Source organism: Electrophorus electricus, chromosome 11 (genome assembly GCF_041902795.1).
Source record: "Electrophorus electricus isolate QZ-2024a chromosome 11, ASM4190279v1, whole genome shotgun sequence".
In the NCBI taxonomy this organism is placed as follows: Eukaryota; Metazoa; Chordata; class Actinopteri; order Gymnotiformes; family Gymnotidae; genus Electrophorus; species Electrophorus electricus.
This window is the reverse complement of record NC_137507.1, coordinates 575,001-599,703: the sequence shown is the minus strand read 5'-3', so window position 1 is coordinate 599,703 and position 24,703 is coordinate 575,001. Positions and strand designations below refer to the sequence as shown.

General features: G+C 43.6%; 1 protein-coding gene across 3 annotated transcripts in view; it reads right to left on the bottom strand.

The window, feature by feature from the left end:
* Positions 1–24,703, bottom strand: part of dscamb (Down syndrome cell adhesion molecule b) — a 114,011-nt gene that overhangs the window by 80,056 nt on the left and 9,252 nt on the right. For all 3 annotated transcript variants that reach the window (XM_081722450.1, XM_081722451.1, XM_027022265.3), the window contains 2 exons: positions 17,955–18,272; positions 17,418–17,564 (listed from right to left, as the gene is read on the bottom strand). In XM_081722450.1, the coding sequence (XP_081578576.1) occupies positions 17,418–17,564; positions 17,955–18,272 (465 nt within the window). The remainder of the gene's footprint in view (positions 1–17,417; positions 17,565–17,954; positions 18,273–24,703) is intronic.

The following is a 24,703-nucleotide window of genomic DNA, read 5'->3' as shown; positions in this document are numbered from 1 at the left end:
TCACTGTTTTTGATGATGGCACAGAGGTTAAGGGAGCATTTCCTTATAGGACCACTGCATTCTGACTAGAGTTACGGTGGAGCCCTGTGTCATATCATTCCTCTAGTTTAGAATTGTCATTCTGCAGCCTGACCATTAGCTACTGAATTACCAGCCACAATATTAATATGTTACATTGTTTCTAAGATACTAAATTACTAGTTACAGTATTAATATGTTACATTGTTGATTAAGGTTAGGGTTAGTGTTCTAGACACACTATCTAGTGCTCTGGATTGTCTAGATCAGGTGTGTTGGGAACTGGAGTAGGACAGAGTGGATATTGGTCCTCAAAGGCGAACCAGTGTTCTACACTCCCCTTCCCATCAGCTTTCCATCCTGGAGGTGGGAAGTACTAATTAAGCAAGATTTGGAAGAGGGCTGAGGGAGCCAACAACCCTCGCTGTGATCCGGAATGCTGAGGAACCACATATTACCCAGAGGTCTGTTTGATTCAAAGGGAGAAGCACGAGTGGCTCTCAGTGCTGAGCTGGAACCTCTCAGGATGTGCGGCTGGCTACAGCTGTACTTAATTATTCCAGAAGGAATAAGGAAGGCTTACCTCTCCACCTCTGTCTGTCTGACTGTCTCCCTCCACCTCTGTCTGTCTGACTGTCTCTCTGTCTCTGTCTTTCTCTTTATATCTTTCTCTCTCTCTCTCTCTCTCTCTCTCTCTCTCTCTCTCTTTCTCTCTCTCTTTCTCTTTGCCTTTCTCTCTTTCTGGTCTTGTTGATTTTCTTCTCGAAGCAGTAGGCATCCCTTCAGGACAAACTGACCCTTTTTAACGACAGCCACGTTTCTCAACAGGTGTACCAAAATACTATACATGACAAAGCAAAAACCATTTATACCGCCTGGAAGAATCTATATACGGAGATCTCCCCTCGTCCATGAGCGCCGTACGGAGAAGTTTAATAAGCAGTGCACAGTGTCCAGTGTTTAAAACAGACACACAGACACATATTAAATGCTCTGTTAGCAACCCCAGACACGTTAGCAGTATGTCCTTGAAAACGTGTATGATTGGCTGTGCATCTGTGAGGTGTTAGGAGAGTGAGCTGTTGAATGTGGCTTTGAGCAGCAGACAACAATTACACCTGCCCTGGGAGGTCTGGGGAAACCTGACCATGTTGCCATGGCAACAAAAGTACAGCAGAAAGTAGGGGGGGGCGCATTCAGAATGTTTCTTCCTCTGTTGTCCATTGCAGGAAATTTCCCTCAAACAGGCCACAAACACTTTAGCACCACTATAAATGTGCCAATTATGCAACATACACTATGTAAAATATAGAAATAAAAGCCAATATACCAGAGGAGGAAAGACTGCAGAGAAACAGACTGCATTGTGTGACCTGCAAAAATCTCTCTCTCTCTCTCTCTCTCTCTCTCTCTCTCTCAGATGAATTCAGGTGATGGAGATGTCATGGACGTGATGAAGGTGAAGCGCATTCATACACAGTGCAGAGAAGTGGGAGGATCAGAGACTGGGGATCCCTCTCACCAGCACAGCGTTTATGGGAAATGTCATTATGAGATTTATCATTTTATTTAGAAGGATTTATATGGATTTATCAGAGCTGAAACAGTGTCACCCTTCTCTCTTGTCTTATACACCTGTGGGCATAAAAACATTTATCACCTCCTTGAGTTATTGTGTGAATATTGAAAAACTATTTTAAGGCATTCAATGAAAGATTTAGCATAAAGTTGGTATTTACACTAACCCTAACAATAACTAACCGTAACCCTAACCCTAACCATAACCCTAACCTAACCTTAACCCTGTGTGTGTGCATATGTGTGTGTGTGTGTGTGTGTGTGTGTATTTGTGTGTGTGTTTGTTCGTGTGTGTGGGTGTGGGTGTGTGTGTGTGTGTGGGTGTGTGTGTGTGTGTGTGTTGTGCTTGTGTTGTGTGTGCAAGCTTTGTGCATGTTCTATGTACTGTGTGTGTGTTGGGTGTGTGCAGTGTGTGTGTGCTGTCTGTGTGGTGTATGAATGTGTGTGTGTGTGTGTGTGTGTATGTGTGTGTGTGTGTGTGCGCGTGTGTGTGTATACGTTATCTTTTATATCTAGAATAGGGGCAGCTGTAACAACTAAACTGGTTTAAAGACGTTTGATGAATGTATCTCTCATACACAAAACAAACAATTATATATCAACCAAATACAAACAACCTGAACTGAACTATAACTGTTATAATTATGATAGCATAAGAAAGAATGGTCAAAAGGTCAAATGGTCAAAATTTCTTTTTTCAGATTAATCCCCCATTTGCTAATTTCAGTCTAGATAGATCAGAACACACGTCACAAATCCTTTCAGACCATGCTTTAGACTCTCTTAAGTGCCTATTTTAAACCACTTGCTTTCCAAGACAGAATCAGAGCACGTATTTCATAATGCACCAGAACCTGCCAGACTTTTCCCTCTGCCAGACGTTCTTGTGAGAGACAGTATATGGGGATCCACTGTGTGCACCCCCACCCCTCAATCAGCGCCCCCTGTGCGTCTGAGCCATTGGTGACCCAACCGCGCAGCACCAGAGATAAACACAAGCCCAGATCTACAGGAGTTTATAAACCCAAATTAATTGGTTGTTCCGCCCTTAATTAGCTCACACCACACTTATTACTAATCTGTTGTCTGGAGCCCTGCCACATCAGGCCCTGGAATGGGTCCAGCGCTCTGGAGTGGCTGATCCCGGAAGAGCAGAAAAAGTCCCGTTCCGATGAGCCGAGCCAAACAGACACATACCATAAAGCCATCAGTGCTTATTAAAGATGATCGTGCCTGGTCCCCCATGGCCTGGGCAGACTGTTCTGTAATCGGTCCATTCTGATCTCCAACATATTGCTCGTATTTATCAGTAAACAGGGATAGAGGAGCTTTCGTCTGCCTCTGAGTTCCCCTCTTTCTCTCTGCTTTATTTGTTTGTTTTTGTTTCTGCATTCTGTTTGAACAACACACTGTGTTGGACAGAAACAGCAGTGCTACTCCTCAACTCCACACCAACCTCTGAACTCCTCAACTCCACACCAACCCCTGAACTCCTCAACTCCACACCAACCTCTGAACTCCTCAACTCCACACCAACCCCTGAACTCCTCAACTCCACACCAACCCCTGAACTCCTCAACTCCACACCAACCCCTGAACTCCTCAACTCCACACCAACCCCTGAACTCCTCAACTCCACACCAACCTCTGAACTCCTCAACTCCACACCAAACCCTTAAGACATCCAAGTGCTGCCATGTGCATCCTTCTGTCTCATAATTCTAAGTAGTGCTGGTGTTAATAAAGAACACAGTATTGATTCTTGGGGGGGGGGTATTTTATTAAAAATCTTTTTCATAGTACGCTTCTCTCTGAATCTCATATGCTGCTCTTGCCACTGGTGTGGACTGCGGCACATGGACTTGCTCTGATCTGGACATTTGGGACACACCTTTTTGTTTTGTAAATGGACAAACACTTGAATATGGGACTGATTATTTATATTGTTTTATATTTTTAAACATTACTCAGAAAGAGAACAGGAGTTCTAAAGTGAAGCTAACCTTGATATGGTAAAAGAGTTGAATATGTAAACCACTGGCGTCTTTGATGTGAGCCCTACACGCCTTGTTTGGTGATGTATGGACTCCGGGCTGCTGTGTGCAGTGTTGCCGTAGTTTAGCTGGAGATCAGGCGTTCTCCTTGAGCCCTGGCCCAATTTACGTCCAAACCTGGCAGCCCAGGGAGAGACAGAGGTTGGAAGGGAAGGAGGGAGGGAGGGAGAGAGAGAGAAAGAGGGCTGAGAGAGAGGGAGACAGAGTGAAAAGGAGAGAGAGAAAGGAAGAGGGGAAGAAAGAGGGAGAGAGGGATGAGAAAATGAGAGGCAGCGGAACTGCCTGCATCATGCATTTGATTGTGTCGCCTGTTTACAGAAGAAAGATCCTTGCCCCGCCCACTCTCCACGGCAACCAGTTGCCAAAGATCTTTGCCCCGCCCACTCTCTACAGCAACCAGTTGCTGAGTGCTGCCTAGTCTGTCATGAGCATGTCATTCTTGGCTGAACAACGAGCAGTAAATAGCTTATTTCTGTGGTGCTTCTCTATTTCTCTCTCCTTCTCTACCACACTCTCTCGTTTGTGCTCTGCTCAAGGTTGTGCTGACTTTAGTGTGGACACAAATCCACTGTCTCTCCCATAGTGCCTTTGGGTGTCCTCCGTCAAAGCCAGCAGAAGACAGCAGACAAACAGGGATCCGCTGGTCCACGAGCACTGTGAGCGTTTGTGTTATAGCTTCTCTCTGTCCGCCTCCCTGCAGAGTATCAAAGGTTCACCTGCACTGGAGCACTGGAGCAGTGCTCAACGCAGCTTCTACAAATGAATGCCAACATGGAAAAGGCATATGGCACTCTCCAAATAGAGAGTGCAGCGAGCAGCTGGAAAGTGCAGTGAGAAGCTGGAGTATGCAGTGTGCAGCTGGAGTGTGCAGAGTGCAGTTTTCAGTTGGAGAGTGCCGTGCACAGCTGGAGAATGCACATTGAGCAGCTGGACTTAAGAGTGAGCAGCTAAACTGTACAGTGACTATACAAATTCATTTAAATGGAAATTATTGGTGGCCATATTTGCATAATCCAAATTGGAAAGTGAAAAAAATAGTTTTGTTTTGTCTTCTTCCCTTCCCTCCAGTCAGAGGGAAATTGACTTATTCCAGGTCCAAGGATGACACAATGAGACAGGGCTTGAGTAGGACATGTCACTGACAGTGACCAAGTCCTCATAAAGCAGCAAGAAATGTCTCTCCATGCTCATGAGTGCAAGATGGGAGAGCTTCTGGAGAATGAGGGATCTCCTATTGCCAATAGGTTTCCTGTCACTATGGTTCCACAGTTAATTGCTCATTCTAGCACTGAAAAGACAAAGATATTGTCTACTGAGTCCTTTGACTTTGGGGACTCCCCAGTGCCAGAAGAGGGCAAACAATGTCTCTGTGAGAAGATGATGGACATAGAAGTGTTTTCTTGTCTTGACTGGTACATGGTCCATTCTAAAATACCATAGATGAGATCAGACTGAGATCAAACTTACTGAATCAAAATCCTCCAGGGAAAGAGCAAACATCTTAAAAGAGCTTGAAGAGACTGGTATCATTTCTGAATAGTGATAGTGAGAATGTGTATATATTACCAGATTCTCAAAAAATGAACCTTACCAGAACCTTCCCAGACCAGTACATTGCCACAATAACAAAGGATGCTTTCCACTGCTTGTGTACTTGAGAAGTGGCTACTACCAAATTACTATGATGCAAATAAAGACAAAACTTTGCCCATTAGGTTCTTACCAATCTGAAAACATTTCAGGGGATGATAGAGCAGACAATCAGAGATGTGAATACCTTTCTTAAGGTGTTAGCATGTCTGGATGGTCTAATTGTTTTTGAGCACAGAAACATTACTGGATGTTCTTGACCATGTGAGAGCAGAAGGTCTAAACATGTCCCTGGATAAGGGTCAGTTCAGCAGGGCATCAGGCATCTTTTGTTGCTCACATTGTGTCATGGGATAGTCACTGATTCAGCAACTGTCCTGCCCTACGCTAAAGCTTAATACAACTCAGGGTCTTTCTGGGATTTTGTAGATATTGCCATCACTTTGTGTTATTATACATCTCACTCCTGTCCAGAAACAGAAAGTGGGAAGTCCAGTCCAAGTAGGATTACTCACAGAGGAGAAGGCCTGTTTCCCTGTGCATTACATTATCATGGTGTTAGCATGGTGTTATCATGGTATTAGCATGGTGTTATTGTGGTGTTATCAAGGTGGTGTTAGCATGGTGTGGTCATGGTGCTGTCATAGTGGTGTTATCATGGTGATGTTATTATGTTGTTATCATGGTGGTGTTAGCATGGTGTTATGATGGTGGTGTTATCATGGTGTTATGATGTTAGCATGGTGGTGTTATCATGGTGTTATCATGGTGCTATTATCATGGTGTTATCATGGTTGTGTTAACATGGTGGTATTATCATGGTGTTATCATGGTAGTGTTATCATGGTGGCGTTATCATGGTGGTGTTAACATGGTGTTATCATGGTTGTGAAATGGTGGTGTTAACATGGTGGTATTACCATGGTGTTATCATGGTGATGTTAACATGGTGGTATTATCATGGTATTATCATGGTGGTATTATCATGGTGTTATCATGGTGTTATCATGGTGGTGTTATCATGGTGATATGATGGTGGTGTTAACATGGTGGTATTATCATGGTGTTATCATGGTGGTGTTATCATAGTGTTATCATGGTGGTGTTAACATGGTGGTATTATCATGGTGTTATCATGGTGGTGTTAACATGGTGGTGTTATCATGGTGGTATTATCATGGTGTTATCATGGTGGTGTTATCATAGTGTTATCATGTGGGTGTTAACATGGTGGTATTATCATGGTGTTATCATGGTGTTATCATGGTGGTGTTAACATGGTGGTGTTATCATGGTGGTACTATCATGGTGTTATCATGGTGGTGTTATCATAGTGTTATCATGGTGGTGTTAACATGGTAGTGTTATCATGGTGTTATCATGGTGGTGTTGTCATGGTGGTGTTATCATGGTGGTGTTATCATGGTTTTGTTGTCATAATGTTATCGTGGTGGTGGGTCTGGTCAGAATCTAACTTGAACATTCATCATTTCACTGTGATTGATGTTCTTAGACAATCAGCAATAACTCCTAGAGAACTTGGCTAATTAGGTGTCTGAAGTGCTGCTGTGTACTTTGTGTTCTGTGTTTAGCGAATCATTTGGACATACAGAGGCCGCTGCCCAGTCATTACGACTGTGTTTCACGAATCTCTGGGCTGTGTGAGTACCCTCTCGCTACTGTGCTATGGGGGATGCACCTGTTTCTCTGTGCAATCCATGTCAGTATCAGTATAATTTTATGTTAAAGGTTATTAATGTTATGGTATCGTTTATATTATTTATGTTAAAGGTTATTAATGTTATTATGTTGTTTATATTATTTATGTTAAAGGTTATTAATGTTATGATGTTGTTTCTTTTATTTATGTTAAAGGTTATTAATGTTATTATGTTGTTTATATTATTTATGTTAAAGGTTATTAATGTTATGATGTTTGTATTATTTATGTTAAAGGTTATTAATTTTATGATGTATGTTGTTTATATTATTTATGTTAAAGGTCATTAATGTTATGATGTGTGATATTTATATTGTTGTTGTTATTATTATTATTATTATTAGATTGGGCTTCAGAGTATGTTATTATTTAGGTTTTTGCTCTTGTTACTGTTCTTACTGTTTAACACTAGTTCCCTTAAGCAACTATTAAATACAAAAATCACTTTTAATCCATTATTCATGATTTGTTTTGTGTCTGATTAATAAGGATATTTCAATCATAGGATCTTCCACTTTTCTCAACAAACCTGTGTTTAAATAAATAATTTTGTTATTCCTAAAAATTTTGGGTTTGCTTGGTTATTAAAATCATAATGGAACTTGGAACAATTTATCCTATATTTTGTAGTTCTATTTAAAAGTGGAACAGTTAAATTTCTCAGCCATTTTAACCTCCACCACTGATGGACCTTACTGTTTTCTTTTTCTTTTTTTTGTGTATCTTTTATGAAATGTCAATTACATAAATGTATTAGGCAACTTTAAGAAGGGGAAGCCCAGTGCAGAAGGTAGAAGACTGGTGTGGAGGATTATGGTTAAAGGCCAAAGCATATTGCTCTCAAATGCACAGGGCTGTGATGCTTCTACAGCCAATGTGAACCCATAGCATGTTGACCATGTTGCTGAGTGAACATTCAAACTCCATGTTTGTGCTGGAGTCTGTTCGGCCAGCAAGGCAGCATTTTGCTTTCATCTGCTGTTTACGTCCTCTTTACGGAGCACATCAATGCCCATATTTCATCACTCAAGTCAGCGCAACAAACCAGATCAAATGGTTGAGTCTGTGAACAAAAGCACAAAGGCTAGCAAATAAATGTGGCAAACAGAGAGAGAGAGAGAGATCCTCCATCCTGCTTTCTTTCCATATTCAGGTCCTGGGCCACTCCCTAGCCTGGCGCGATGCGGTGTGCAGGAAACTCGAAACAGAAAGCACATGCATCCCTTTCATCTCTTCATTAGTGCGGTCAATTGTTTATCAAAAGCCCAGGAGGGCGAGGGAGGGGTGGGGGAGGGGTGGGGGAGGGGTGGGGGGGGCGCGTGGCCGTGAATTCGAAAGCACCCGTCGCAGTCTGTTTTAAAATGCATGACAGGTTAATGGTAAGTTAGCAAAATCATTAGGCCCCGTTCATTCACATTTAAAACAGCCTCTGCTTCAAATGACTACTAAACAGTCCTTATATTGAGAGGTAATTCATATTGTAATTATATTTTCAATCACAGTTCATTAATTAAGACAACCCCGACTATGTAATTATGCATTTCATCTTCTCCATGATGTGCAGAAAATCCCCAGTCTCAGAGGGACCGTACAGCCGTACACCTTGTGGTGTCCAGCACAAATGCTGATTTATGCAAGTGGAATGGGGGGACATCTCTTTGTGCTACATGTACATCTGCAGAACATCCAGCATGCATTGTTATCTTGGATATTCCAGAGAAAAAGATAAATTGGTTTATTCATCAGTTAGAGGCAAAAAAGCTAACAATGGGTTAGGTCTCTTAAATCTGTGTGTGTGTGTGGGTGTGTGTGCGTGCATGTATGTGTGTGTGTATGCGCACCTTGCATAATCATAAAAAATATCCCAACAGGCTCCAGGAATAACAATATCAATTCCAGTCCAAAAGACCACAACCCCAGGAACAGATAAAACTGCACCGCAGTGTGACCTCCCACTGGAAGGGTGAGACAGGAGATATAGAGATAAATATACACATACACACACATATTGGAGCATTTTGGAGCAAAGGAGCAAGACACAATTAATACACAAAAAAGCACAGGAGTGAAATGAGGAATAAGTAACAAAAGTAAAGGTGAAGGAGAGATTGAGTAAATAGTCTTGAGCTCGTGGGCTTGTGGGACAAGTTCTCATAGATGAGAAGGTCAATGTGAAGCACTGATGAGACGGAACTGTGGGCTACAATAAGGAGGAAGGGAGGAGGAGCAGGTGTGAGTGACAATAAACAAATAGGTGATTGTGATCGTGGTTGTGTGTCGTGATTGGTGGAGGGACTGGTGATTGACGGACTGGAGGTGTCTGGCTGGAGGAGGGGGAATGGGGCTGTGTGAGTTTGGTTGGGGGTGGGACAGAGTGTGACAGTACCAACTAGCCACCCCCCCCCCCCCCCATCTCTCCAAAGGCCCACCGAGAACTGGGAGTGGGATGACAAGGACAACAAGCCGTGGGCCTAGAAGGATGGGCACGATGGAAGGATGCCACCATGTCTGGGTTCTTCGAGTCCATACCCCTCCCAGTCCAGTAGAGCCCTCACTGCATAAGTTGGTTCACCTCCTATGTTGTGAGGAGAAGGAGGACCAGAGACAGCAGACCTGCACTGTAGGGTTTTTGCAGCAGAAACATGACCTGGCATGTGACTTTGTTCCTTGATGGTGTATGAGCCAAAACACCTGGGGCTAAGCTTACCACTGGGACCTGTCCTGCTGTCCTTGGTGGCCACCCACACTCAATCTCCCGGTGGGTAAATGGGCATCTTTCTTCTTCCTCGATCGATCTTCCTCATAGGAAGCATAGGATGCAATGACACATTCCAGGCAGTGATGGGTCTCCTCCTAGACTCGCAACACTCAAAACCATTCCTGTATAGAAAGGTTACTTGAGGTTGATGGGTTCCATAGATACAGAGGAGGATGATACCCCAGTACACATTCAAAAGGCCTGTGGAGGTAGGACAGGGAGTTCTGGGTGTCTTTGGCCAGGGTAGGCAGATGCTGTTGGGCTGCTAATGGCAGTGCAATCTCACAAATGTACACAGCTCTTGAGTTAATCTTTCCACTTTCCCGCTGGACTGTGGATGGAAGCCTTAAGTTAAGCTCACCATGACGTTTAGTTTCTCCATGAACTCCCTCCAAACTCTGGAGGTGAACTGAAGGCCTCTGTCCGATACGTGCCCTCGGGTAACCCAAACTGCTGGAAGACATGCTGGTAAAGGACTGTAAACCAATTGACAATGGATAGAATGGTGGTATTACCTTCCAATTTCAGGAGATCAGTAACAAAGTCTACGGTGACTCCAGGATGTTTCTGGTGCAGGCAATGGCAGTAGTTTCCCTGCAAGGCTGGGTACATGGTACCTTGATTCTCATGCAGACAGGGTGTGACTTCACATATTTGACCACAAGTAGTGTGCAGCTAATAGCAGGCAGAGACTGGATGTCCTGTTCCTAGGGAGATGTGTGCCCCGGTAATTGAGGAACAGCACTGCTCTGGAAGGTTCAACATGTTGGGAGGATAGCCAGGATGGGTGAGCCTGTGATATACCCAGTCGAGGACCCATCCAGGAAGCAAGAGGAGGGTAGGATGGACTCCTGGCTAGTAGGTATTGCCTCATGGGCTGTTAGGTATTGCCTCAGGGTCAAAATGGCAAGAGAGACCATGAGCCTTCACATTCTTAGACCTGGGTTGGTAAGCAATGGTGAAGTTGAACCTAGAAAAGAACACCAACCAGCGGGCCTGATGAGAGTTAAGGCACTTTGCGGTCTGAAGGTACTGGAGATTTTTGTGGTCTGTTATCACAACAAATGGGGATTGAGATAGTGCCTCCATTCCTCAAAGATCAGTTTGATTATCAGGAGCTCCCTGGTCCCAATGCTATAATTCCTCTCAGCAGGTGACAACTTCCATTTAGGGTTGGTTCCAGAGTGTTGGGAGAGAACTGCTCCCACTCCTGCACCTGAAGCATCTACCTCAACAACGAATAGCCTGGTAGGATCAGGATGCTGCCAGATGTGGCAGTGGTGGACGCCTCCTTCAACCCAGTGAAAGCCTCTTCTGGGCCTATAAAAATTTGCAAACCCGAAGAAACGCTGAAAGTCATGGCAACACTGGGGGTGTGGCCACTGGGTTACAGTCTGTACCTTGCTGCTTTGCATATGCATGCAGGAGTCTGTTGTGAGGTAGTCAAGGAAACTAACCTCATGCAGATGGAGTTCACGCTTCTCCAATTTGCAGTAAAGGCGATTCTAGAGAAGTGTGTGCCGGACCCTACGTACATTGCAGACATGTTGGTCGAGGGAGGGGGAACAGATCAGGATGTTGTCAATATAAGCGACGAGGCGTGTACCCAAAGACTCCTGTAACACCTCATTAATGAACACTTGAAACACAAAAGGTGTCATGCCTAGGCCGTATGGTAGAACAAGATACTCATAGAGGCTTGATGTGGTACTGAATGCAATTTTCCATTCATAACCTTCTTTAATCCTGATCAGATTGTAGGCCTGCGTAGATCCAACCTGGTGAAGTACTTGGTCCCTCTGAGCTGCTCTGAAGCTGCAGGGAGTATGGACAGAGGATGGGGTACTTCAACAAAAGGGTGTTTAGGCCCCAGCAGTCTACACAAGAACTTAGTCCTCTGTCCTTTTTCTGGATGAAAAAGATGGTGGGTGAAGCGGGGGAGGTGGGGGGTCGCATGTAACCCTGAGATAGAGCCTGACTAACACACTGTACTATTATGGCTGCTTCCTCCTCCTATAATAGATAAACATTACAGCATGAAGGCAAACATCAACTGCCAGGCAAACGGAACAGTCTGTAGGTCTGCGGGGAGGAAGCTGAGTGACCTGGACATGACTGAATACTTCAGACAGATCCTTGTAGAGAGCTGGGACATCGAGGGCTGTACTAGCACTGGGGGACTCAGTGGTAGTGGACCAGTGGGGAATGACTGGACATTGTAGACAGTGGATTTGACAACTGGGGGACCACTTGATAATCTTCTCATCAGACCAGGAGATGAGGGAATTATGTGTATGTAACCAGAGGAAACCTTAAATGATGTGTGAGTGTATCAAAAATTTAAAAAAGAGAGTTGCTCATGGTGAGTTGCGTGAACTTGCAGTTGTTCTATGGGTGTCTGCTGTGTGATGTAGCCTATTCCCACATGACCTCCATCAAGTGCTGCACCACCAGACGTGAAGAAAGTGGCAGGATGTCAATGCCCATCTCCTCAGCCAGGCCTCGATCCATTAAATTCCCCACTGTGCCAGAGTCGGTAAGGGCTGAAATGGAGAGAGAGTGGCCCTCGTGTGTTACATAGCACGGCAAAGAGAAAGAGAAGGGAGAGGTGTGTGGCTTGTTGCCACTCACCTTTTGACCAGTTGGACCTCTCTTTGCTGAGAAAGGGCAGCGAACGCAGGCAGAGAGGTCATGATCAGCTCCTCCACAGTAGGGGCACAGATGTTTCACTCATACATTCTGTTCCTCAGGAGACAGGCTGGCTCCACCCAGCTGCATGGGTCCTTAGCTCCACCCAGCTGCATGGGTCCTCAGCTCCACCCAGCTGCATGGGCTCAGCATGGGGCAGTTGGTCTCACACTGGTGATGTATTCTTTTTGGAGGAGATTGGCGAGCGACGTTTCTCCTGAAGAAGATGGTCCAGGGAGATGGCTTGTTCAACCACCTTATTGAGAGTTCAGGTTCCTAAGACCCTCCACATATACATCCACCAGAACATCCTCATTCCTACCTGAGAGAGGACTCCTGGCTTTAGATGTAGCTGACTCTATCACATGCCCTACCCTGCAGGAGCTGGAGGAACTCTGGGTAGATGTACTGCAGAGGAGAGTCACTGATGCTAATGACAGCATCCAAGCCTTTGCCTTTCCCGTGATCCAGCTGATAATCAACGCTATCTTGGCATGGTCAGGTATGTGTGACTGATGGGTGAAATATAGTTCACACTAAACTATAAACTCTTCACATTCATCTGGATTACCACTGTAAACCTCCAGAGAAGTGACATGGTAAAAGCGATTCCCACTAGTGTGAGAGGAAGCATCATTATCAGTTGGTACTAGCTGGACTCATGGAGAGGACCTCCACACCAGCCTGTCAACACTGGCATGAAGTTGCCCAGCTCCTGTGCCTGGTCATGTTCTGTTACTTCCTGATGAGGTAACCATGGAGGCTAACACCATGGACGCTAACACCATGGAGAGTAATAGCTTCAGCCAGGGAGACTTCACTCACTGTGCTTCCTGAGTTCAGCTTCACGTTCTGTGACGTTTTAGAGTGAAGGAGTGATGTGTGAGTGAGAGACAAAAAAAGGAATTTTAATCAGAAAATAAACACAGGAGTGAACTGAGGTCAAAAATGTAACAGAAATAAATAACAAAAATAAAGGTGAAGGAGAGATTGAATAAATAGTCGAGCTCGTGGGCTTGTGGGACAAGTTCTCATAGATGAGAAGGTCAATGTGAAGCTCTGATGAGACGGAACTGTGGGCTACAATAAGGAGGAAGGGAGGAGGAGCAGGTGTGAGTGACAATAAACAAATAGGTGATTGTGATCGTGGTTGTGTGTTGTGATTGGTAGAGGGACTGGTGATTGACGGGCTGGAAGTGTCTGATTGGCTGGAGGAGGGGGAATGGGGCTGTGTGAGTGATAGTCTGTGTGCATGTTTGGTTGGGGTGGGACAGAGCATGGCACCTTTAAATTGTGGCTGCCACCACCAGAATGGGGAGCGGAAAGGAGTGTGTTAAAGAGTGTGGTGAGGAGTGTGGTGAGGAGTGTGGTCAGGAGTGTGTTGAAGCGTGTGGTCAGGAGATCGGTGAGGAGTGTGTTGAAGTGTGCGGTGAGGAGATCGATGAAGAGTGTGGTGAGGACTCCCAGGATGTCGAGTGCCTTAGCATTACTTAGTTTAAAAATGTAAAGTTTAATGTCACTGTTTAAAAAGCTGAATTGTGTGTATGCCTTGGCTATTGTTAAACAGTTGTTTTTAGTTTAACTAGCGTGTAACCGGCTTCATGTCGTGTTTAATATGTTGCTCTCCTGCCCTCACCTCCCCTGTTAGTCCTTTTCCTGTTGCTGTTTGCGTTGTTTAATAGATGATGGTTTTCTCCAAAGAGGAAATAGCACTTCGTTATTCTTCTTCTGCATCAAAGTCACAATATATTTTTATAAACACATGCTGAACAGATGTGGAGGAACTCCTAAGCATCTAGCATACATTCTGGAAAGGAATACAAGGTGATTGTGTAAGTGTCAGAACCCCTCTTCGATGAGAATGGGTGTGGGACCCTGGCCAAGCCTAGTGGGTTTGAGCAGTGTCAGAAAAACCACAACGAACCTTTCACTGGACTGGAGACACAAGCAAGCACACCACACCTGACACACAGGCAGAATAAAATTCATTTTTGTTTCACTAATAGAGCTGAGGCTATCACCATGGACATGACACCTCTCTCATACTGGTGTCACACTGGTGTCATACTGGTGTCATAACGATGTCACAGACATGTCATACTGGTGGCATACTGGTGTCATACTGGTGTCACACAGGTGTCATACCAGTGGCATACTGGTGCCACATTGATGTCATACTGGTGTCATACTCACCATGCTGTATGCAGAGGCAAAGCATAAGACAGCTAAAATCCTGAAGGACAAAATTCCAAAGCTACAAATCTGATATTTGTCTACCAGCTGCAGTGATATTTGTTTATATGCTATAGTGATATTTGTTTATACACTAAGGTGATATTTGTTTGTACGCTAAGGTAATATGGTAAGCTAAGGTGATATTTGTTTATACACTAAGGTGATATTTGTTTGTATGCTAAGGTGATATGCTAAGATAAGGTGATATTTGTTTATTCACTAAAATGATATGCTAAACTAAGGTGATTTTTTTTGTATGCTATGGTATACGTAGAGGGAAAATGCTGAATCTGACTCTGAAAGTCATGTACCAGCATCTAATGCCCTCCCAGATTAATCACGATCAGATGTATTAACTGTCAATGTCTTCAGAAAATCAGCAAGATGACCACATTAAGAGCAGAAACGTCCACTGATATCTGCACTGCTGAATAGGAGACCCCACAGACAAAGGGAATTAAGTGTTCTGGATCTAAACATCTGTTAGTGGGCATACTGGTTCTGAACCAAAGCATCTTTTACTGGGCATACTGGTTCTGAACGTAATTATCTGTTATCGGGCATATTGGTTGCGAAACTAATCATCTGTTGTTTTGGCATAATGGTTGGATTCCCCTTCCTAAGCAAAAATGGGTAATATAACCAATCCATAATAACATGGTATTTTCATAATACATAAGAAATGTTCCGATATTTTTCTTTACGAGGTAAAAGGGTACAATCCCATTTACCAAAATTTTTATGATAATTTTGCTTTTCACTTGCAAATGATCAAAAAGATCAAGACTATAAGTCTGTGTTAAATCTATTGATGATTTAACTTTCAAGGGTGAACACTCGATCAAAGGTGAGTTATTAAGGGAAATACTACAGAGTGCTACATGTTATTGTCATAAAGATGAATCCCTCACACACCTCATGATGGTACTCACAGGTCTAATCATCATTGAACTAGACTGCAACTGAGAAATTTGAAATCAGGACAAGTAGAACGGCCTCCAGAACACCAACGGGCTTCTCCAGAACACCAATGGGTCAGCAGGCACCTACAGAACATCAGTGGGTACCTACAGTGCTGAGAAGACACTAATTATTCTATTACCAAGATCTTTCTTCACTGGTATTTGCACCACAGCATAGTGCCATGTGAACATGTTCAAATTCACATTACTTGATATATTTCATTTCTTTCTTTCTTTCTTTCTTTCTTTCTTTCTTTCTTTCTTTATTTATTTATTTATTTATTTATTTATTTATTTTCCAGTCGCCATCCACAACCGCTATGAAACTCAGACTTCTCAACTCTCAGACTTCAAAAGTTTGGTTTCCTTTGATGTCATCGTCCACATAAGCACCATACTGTGCATCCAGTGCTATGAGTCAGACACTGCTGAGATCTAGAAGCTGGCTTATCCACCGCTGCCTGCAGGACCAGCAACGCTTTGATCAAGCCGTAGAATTCACATGGCGCAGGTACATATCTCCTGCAGCTCACCAGGTCAGAAGAGGTGTTACTCACACCAAGGTCGTCCCTTCACCTTCTCTGGAGGACAGATACTATATTGTCCACAGCTGTCCTGGGTAAGACTATTTGCCGAACTCTGGAAGTCTCATGCAGTTTAACACCTCATGCTAAAATACTGTGTGTCATGTTATTAAAAAAGGGACAAATATTCCAGTAAATATTCCTCGTGCAGTTACCACCCCTCCAACCACAGTTTGCTCACATTTATGAGTGTTCCCCTTAAGGAACCATGACTGGAGTGTCCAAACCATCTCCAGTTGAGATGATACACCATGAGTTGAATGCCAGTCAAACACTAAAGCTTCCCATCCAATAAAGTCCAGCATGGCACCAGCTAAAGCTCAGTAAACCACAAAGACAATGACTGCTAGTGACAGGCATGCACTGGAGGTTGAATGGGTAGAGAGCATGCAGAGCTGAAGAGACCTAAGACCTGAAGAAGCTTTGGGTTCCAGAGCAACAAAAAACATTATGACTGTGATCTACATCACTGCATCACTGTGATCTGCATCACTGCATCACTGTGATCTGCATCACTGCATCATTGTGATCTACATCACTGCATAACTGTGATCTGCATCACTGCATCACTGTGATCTACATCACTGCATCACTGTGATCTACATCACTGCATAACTGTGATCTGCATCACTGCATAACTGTGATCTGCATCACTGCATCACTGTGATCTACATCACTGTATCAAATGTCCAAACACTTCTCCTTTCGGGCCTTATCACCTAATTAAAGCATGCGAATATAGACTTCACCTTCATGTCTACACATGTATCTATAGACCTCACCTTCATGTCTACATATGTATATACATATTGACCTTACCTTCATGTCTACACACACACATACACACACACACACACACACACACACACACACACACACACACACACACACACACACACACACATATATATATATATATATATATATATATATATATATATATATATATATATATATATATATATATATATATATATACCTCAGCTTCATGTCTACACATGTATATATAGATCTCACCTTCATGTCTACACATGTATATACATATAGACCTACACATGTATATATAGACCTCATCTTCATGTCTACACATGTCTGCCTCAGTTTCTACTGAGGTAATAGAGGTTGACTACAGGTAGTCAAAAACAAACACACACACAAACAAACAAACAACAACGGCAATGTCCAATAATTCCCAGTCTGCAGTAGAAGGTCAGTACTGTGAGCTCTTACCTGAGACGATTGTGACAGTGTCTTTCTCCCACGAGACAACCGAGACATACTCCTCCACCGAGGCCGGGATAATGCACTTGAAGACAGCTGTATTGCCTCTCATGACTCTCTGGTCCGCCACACGAACCGTGTACGGCTCCCGAAATACTGCATGCAGAGGAGACACACACTTCATATATGACACGTGATATTCAGTATTATTCTTACACTATCGTGATGTAATTAGATGACAGAATTAGATTTCCTTTGGTAAATTAGCTTTCTATATTTGAAGCTAAAATCTGACAATGAAAATATTTGCTTCTTGGTAGAGGTTGTTGAAAGGGTAAACAGAAAAAAACCAAACAAACAAAAAAACTGTGACCCAAATTCCAGCATTGTCTTCTTTCTGCATGACTAACTCGCATACAGAGCCATTAATATTTAAGTATTTCTCATCCATCTCTCCTACACCTATCAGCAGAAGCACAACTCAACACATCATGCTTCTGTAAACATATTATTCCACTCAGCAAGGGAGAAGACGTCCCCGCTCACCGGCCTTAATGTGCAAGTCTTGGCTCCTGATCTTCCCTGATGGATTCTCGGCGGTGCAGTAGTATGTGTTGTCATTGATTAGGTTACTAAAACTGGAGGGGAGGAAGCCGTAGATCTGCAGGGTGCCGTTGGGGTGGACGTGCCTGATGCCTGGCACATCGTAGATCTCCTCACCCGTGGCCAGGTACCAGCGCAGCACGGCAGGGGGCACAGCTGCAGCGGGACAGGGCACCAGTGCCCCTGTGGTGCTGGAGAACACTACCTCTTGCAGAGATGCATTGACAAAATATAAGCTGGAATGTAGATCTTCACCAAAAACTGTGGAGAAGAGAGAAAGGTACAGACAGAGAACAGGAGAGGTTAACATATGAGGGAATACTGCGCCAGAAGACCACAGTGCAGAGTCGTCATGGTTCAGTGTGTCAGTAATGAAACACGCAGTGTAAAGTTCCTCTGTGGAAATCCCAGTTTGTGAACACATCCCTGTGAATCAGCTGTGAGCTTTAGATGTGTGTAATTAGGAACACAATCACCGTCTGCCCATCCTGTCTCACAGCTTAATACTGTTTTTTAGAAGTCATTTCAAATACACCAAAGATCCATGTGACCTCAAGAGAACGTGCATATGTCCACTTTTACACATGACCCCAGGAGGATGTTCATGTGCCCTGTTAGCAGCCAGACACCTCTGCTGGTAACTCTGGGACATGGTTTAGTGTTTACACAGTGCCTTTATGTAGCACCTCACTATGACACTTTTGAAAGCCACTGTATGGTGGTCGAGGTAACACCATCAACTGAATCCAGCCAGAAATGAGCTCATCAGTTAGGGCAGTTAGAGTGATATATTCTTGGCTTAGATCCAAACAGCAGCCATCCTGCCCCGTGTGCTCCTGAGCAGCTATGGGACAGTCTTACGGGGACAGACTGCAGGAGTCCTGCTCCCGGCCTGCTAGTCCCGAGCTGCTGCATGTTCACGAGACGCTGAGTGGAGATGCTGTGGTGCATCTGTGGGAGTGGGGCCTTGGCTGAGACGCCTGGCTCTGCTCTCTGGGGACAGAGAATTTTAGCACTTCATACATTTCTAACAAGGTTTCAAATTGCAGAGGTTCCAGCCTCTCTGTAGTTCAGCTGGCTGCTCCCACTCACAAAGCATGAAACACAGACACACACACACACACACGTACACACACACACACACACACATGCACACAGACACACACGCGCACAAACGCACACACACACATGCACGCACACACGCGCACAAACACACACACACACACACACACCAAGCAAACTGATATGCAAGCAAAAGGAAATTGTAAACAGTACCACTTCATATTATAATCTTCCCTCATGTGGCAATTCAAAGCATATGGTGATATCTGTAAAGTTTCACACAGGGGTACAATAATGACAACAGTTCTTACCAACTGTTGGCAGTAGGAACTTATTAATGGTAATGAACACTGCTCATCATTCACTAGTTCTGGCATAAAGGAACAATTACTGAAGAAAATAACTGTACCAAGAGCTCCATATATTTCATCCTCAAATCTGAAGCTTGAAATGAGCCCATCTGTATATTTGAATAATCCCTGAATTCCTTGGGAAAGGAGGAAGCCATGAATATTCCCACAGGCTGTGGTTAGTCTCACCTGATTTGTTGAAAACAGCATAGAAACACATTCGTACAGATATTACACACAAACATTAATACAGATAAAATCTAAAATCTACATCTAAAATGGCCAATGCATAATTTACACATGCTTTAGTGAACATGGCATGATTCTTACATTCATAAATGCTGTAGGTCACTTTTTTAAATGACACAGTACAGATTAAATGTCTTTAAGGTAATGGGTCACACCTCCTAAATGAACAGGCAGAAGGACCCAGTAAATCCCGGAAGCACAACTGCACCCATTTCTTAAAGCGCTCACTTTGCTCAGTGGCCTGAGGATAAACTTAGAATTGACATCATTTTTCATGTGCGGAGCCATAAAGACGCATAAGTGATACTGTTTAATAATGCACCGGACGCATTCATAATTAACCACGTTTTTTCCCTCCACTTTTTGCTCCAGATAGGCATTTAAAACCATGCTGTATTCAATACTCATCTGACCTAAGTGTACAACTTAGGTCACTGTTTCTTCTGTGAGATGACACGTAAGTTTTATAATGCACGAGCCATATGCACAGGCTCTGTTGAACCTTGTTCAGAACCACAACACCCAAGGCTCGCATTCTACAGCTAAAGGACAAGGGCTAGCAGCAAACCAAGGTGAGAAGAACCCTCAGAGGAACCCTGGTGGAGCTGAAATGCATGCACACATACCCAATCTCTCTCTCTCTCTCTCTCTCTCTCTCTCTCTCTCTCTCTCTCTCTCTCTCTCTCTCTCTCTCACACATGCATACACACACACACACACACACACACACACACACACACCCGATCACCCCCCCACCAATATTTTAATATATACACACTGATTATAATTATTATTATTATAATTATTATTATTTAATATATGCACACTGATTATAATGTCAGGTGTTTGACTGTATAAACTTGGTGCATTGACACTGCGCTAACAGAAAAAGAGTCTTAATCAATAAATTATAACCCAGGTACTGCCCAGGTGTCCAATGTAACAGTGAGACTGAATATAACTGAAACACAAAGGCTGATTTAAAAAAAACATTAGATCTTCAGAAATCCGTCATCGAGCTCATTTCCAATGAACCGTTAGGTGTTTCCTAAAACCCCTTAAACCTTTTAACTAGTCTGCTGGAGCTGCCTTCTGTCTTCTCTCCAATGCTACGTGTGCATATTGACATACGGAAAAGCTGTCCTACACCAGGGATGTGGATGTAGAATTCCCAGTCTAGGAGTCTCTGAATCAAAGCATTTTTTCCACAGCACCTGGGGCACAAGAAGAAGGGCTGGCTTTGAACAGACACCTGAGGAAGAGTTGAAGGCCAGTGGCTACGTTGGCCTGCCTGCATCCAGCTGAACTCAAAGTGAATATCCAGCCAGTGTTTAAGTCTAGAACTCACTCCCAGCACTTCACCACAGGAATTATGATCAAAGGGAGCTGGAGATCAGGGTTATATGCTGCTTATGTGTGCTCAGAGGTTCAGCAGTGTGCACTCATTTGGTACAAATATTGAAGATGAGAAAAATGGTTTGCAGAGAAAGAAATATGCAAAATGCAGCGCATAATAAAACGGATTTAAAAGTAAGCCGTTAAATTAAAAAATCATTTGAAGGCCTATTTAGCAGTTTGTGTTTCGCCTGAGTAATCCAAACCACTTGTCTTCATCAGCTGCCTCTGTCTGAACAGCCATCACAAGCTGCTTTCCAAGTCACTGATGCACTTAATTTAAATACATGTGCAGTCAATACTAACATGGCAGACACAATGACTGTGCGATTCCTATATGCCATTTTAAAAGCTATCCTCTTAATGTAATGTAGACACATTCCCAGTCCAACAGTAATGGGAAGCTAACGAGTGCGCAACGCAGTGTTTCCTTGACAGCTCTGCTGTGATTTGAGCTGATTCTGACATGTTGCCAGCGTTGGGCTTCGTTGAAGGGCAGCATATTCAGGGCAACACTCTACTGCCGCTCTGCTGGCTGTGTTAGCTATGGCAGGCTGGGCATTGCTGTGTTGGCTGCAGCATTCTGGGTGTTGAGGGGAGAAATCTGCTCTGTCAGCAGCAAAAACAACACCATGCACAAAACATTCATTTTGCTGTTTGTGTTTACGCATGTCCACCATTCGTCCTGTCTTCCACTAACTTTAGCTAAGATATTAACCAAGTATTATAGTCAATATATGAAAATCTTTTGGAATAAATATTCAACCAAACATGCTCAGTGCAGTGAACTACCCATTTTGCTGGTTTTGATTACCCAGTGCGTGTTTGGTCCTATAGTTACCTGACCATGCAGTATAATAATACTCAGACTCAACACTTTTTACTGTGTACTAGCTCCATTACTTCTGTTTGTATGATTTATTGTGTACTAGTTCCATTACTTCTGTTTGTATGATTTATTGTGTACTAGCTCCATTACTTCTGTCTGTATGATTTATTGTGTACTAGCTCCATTACTTCTGTCTGTATGATTTATTGTGTACTAGTTCCATTACTTCTGTCTGTATGATTTATTGTGTACTAGCTCCATTACTTCTGTCTGTATGATTTATTGTGTACTAGCTCCATTACTTCTGTCTGTATGATTTATTGTGTACTAGTTCCATTACTTCTGCCTGTATGATTTATTGTGTACTAGCTCCATTACTTCTGTCTGTATGATTTATTGTGTACTAGCTCCATTACTTCTGTCTGTATGATTTATTGTGTACTAGTTCCATTACTTCTGTCTGTATGATTTATTGTGTACTAGCTCCATTACTTCTGTCTGTATGATTTATTGTGTACTAGTTCCATTACTTCTGTCTGTATGATTTATTGTGTACTAGCTCCATTACTTCTGTCTGTATGATTTATTGTGTACTAGTTCCATTACTTCTGTCTGTATGATTTATTGTGTACTAGCTCCATTACTTCTGTTGGTACAGTTTCAGAATTAGGTAACATCAAGTCCTCAGATTGATAACCCTAATCCTTAACCATCATTTATCATAACTCTAACCCAGTCTGATAATCACAGTCCATGGTGCTGAATGAGAATCTGGTTTCACATATGGCAAGTGCAACACTTATATATCATGAAGAAATAACGGAAGTGTTTTGAGATTACTCAATAACTCAAGGTCATCTGAAGAAAATGTTAGCATACAGCTGGACTGATACTAGCTGGGAGCTTTCGGTGTCACTACAGTTGTGATTTTATAAAATAAAGATACTTTTCATTTCCAGTTCTTGGGCAGTATTAAGGTAATAGATCAAAAGGAACTGGCTGGAAAACATTTACATTTTACATTTGCAGCATGTGTCAGTAAAAAGAAAATTTGACCCAAAGTGCAAAATGGAACCAAAGGAAAAGACATTAGGCCATATTCTAGACCACTTATAGACTTTATATGTAACAAACATGTAAACGTGTGTAAAATGTGTAAACAATTCATGTGTAAAGCCTCATTCTGGCGTCTTGCACACACACACACACACACACACACACACACACACACACACACACACACACACACGCACACTCAAACACAGAGAGAGAGAGAGAGAGAGAGAGAGAGAGAGAGAGAGAGAGAGAGAGAGACGCTAATCATGCTAATTTTTCTTCCATTCTGTGTGATCATTGCCCTGGTAACCAACCACAATGTTTTGGTGAATTTGGAGTTAACATCAGACTGCCAGGACAGTGGAAGCCCAGTTTAGAAGCAGCTAAACACACTGCACATATGTGCATGACACTCATTTCCTGTGTGTGCCATTAATGTACCAGTTCTGTATCCCTGTCTCCAAACACAAAACCTCACTTCTAATGGCTGGACCCCAGCATCAGATCAGTTCTAGTTACAAACACATAGTGAATTATATCAGCATGGATTTGGGGAGTGCTGATCCTAGATCAGTGACCCTTCCCCACACAGTGTGTCCTGCTCTACTAGGGAGCTGCATGCCACTGTGTGCCCCATCGTGCCAGCACAACAGCCACGAAGAGCTGGTGGGGCGTGACAGTCTGCGACAGGGCCCTGGGGTAATTAAAGCTGCCATCAGCTTACCGCCTGGGGGCTTTCTAGGGGAAGGGTGGTGGGGTGCGGTGGGGGGGGGGGGCAACTAGGGATACAGGATGAGTGGCAGAGCTGTAGCAGGCAGGGGTGGGGCAAGAGAGGGCAGAGTGGGAGGAGCTGGAGGGGTTAGGGCAGGGCTTCCTCCTGGGCAAGTGTGTACCATGTGTGTGCAGATCCCCTGGGCCTCCACCTAGCCAGGCACTTGCCAAACGACTGTCTCCCAATTTGCTTTCATGAATATTAAGCAGGACATGAATATTAAGCAGGACATGACGGACGAGAGGAAGTGTCTTCTCAGCTGTGATCTGTGCAGACACTCCAGCGCTCTGATGCTGGGGGGGGGGGGGGGAGGGGGGGCTCTGTGATGCTGCTGTCATGTCCTAAATGAACGAACGTGATCGGATCATTAAGATTAAGCTGAGAATGGCCGCGAAGAGCGGAAACATTTGCTAGAGCCCACCAGCGTGAAACCACTCTCCACCTCCGAGACAGCCACTCAGTCAAGAAAAACTCACAGTCACTACTGAGACTCTCAGCCTTGGGCAGGACTCTCAGTTTTGAAGTGCTAATGTATACAAACTATATATGAACGAAATGAGAATAAAAGCAGACTTGATTTTAACAAACGATATATTTTACAGAACACTACCCTCTACATAAACATGTGAAAATGTCCAAATCTGTTTATATTTCAAAGTTGTCTATGTCAGTCATCACACAGCATCACTGCATCATGCAGCATCATCTAACTTGAAACTCAGCCTCCAACGTGTGACTCCTGTCAGGGAAACGTTCCCGTCCTTTCAGTGTCTGCGTCTGGCTCATGAGCTCAGCCTTTTACTGGCTAGTCTTATCAAACCATTTTTAATCAACACCAGAGGAATGAGTGCTCTAAACCTGGCGCCCTCAGAACAGCTGCCTGTCCCTGGATGCCAACGCAGCCAATAGGAATTCACTTACTAAAACACTTTCATTGTGAAGTCAAAAACATCTCTGTCGGTCCACAAAACGTTGGTTT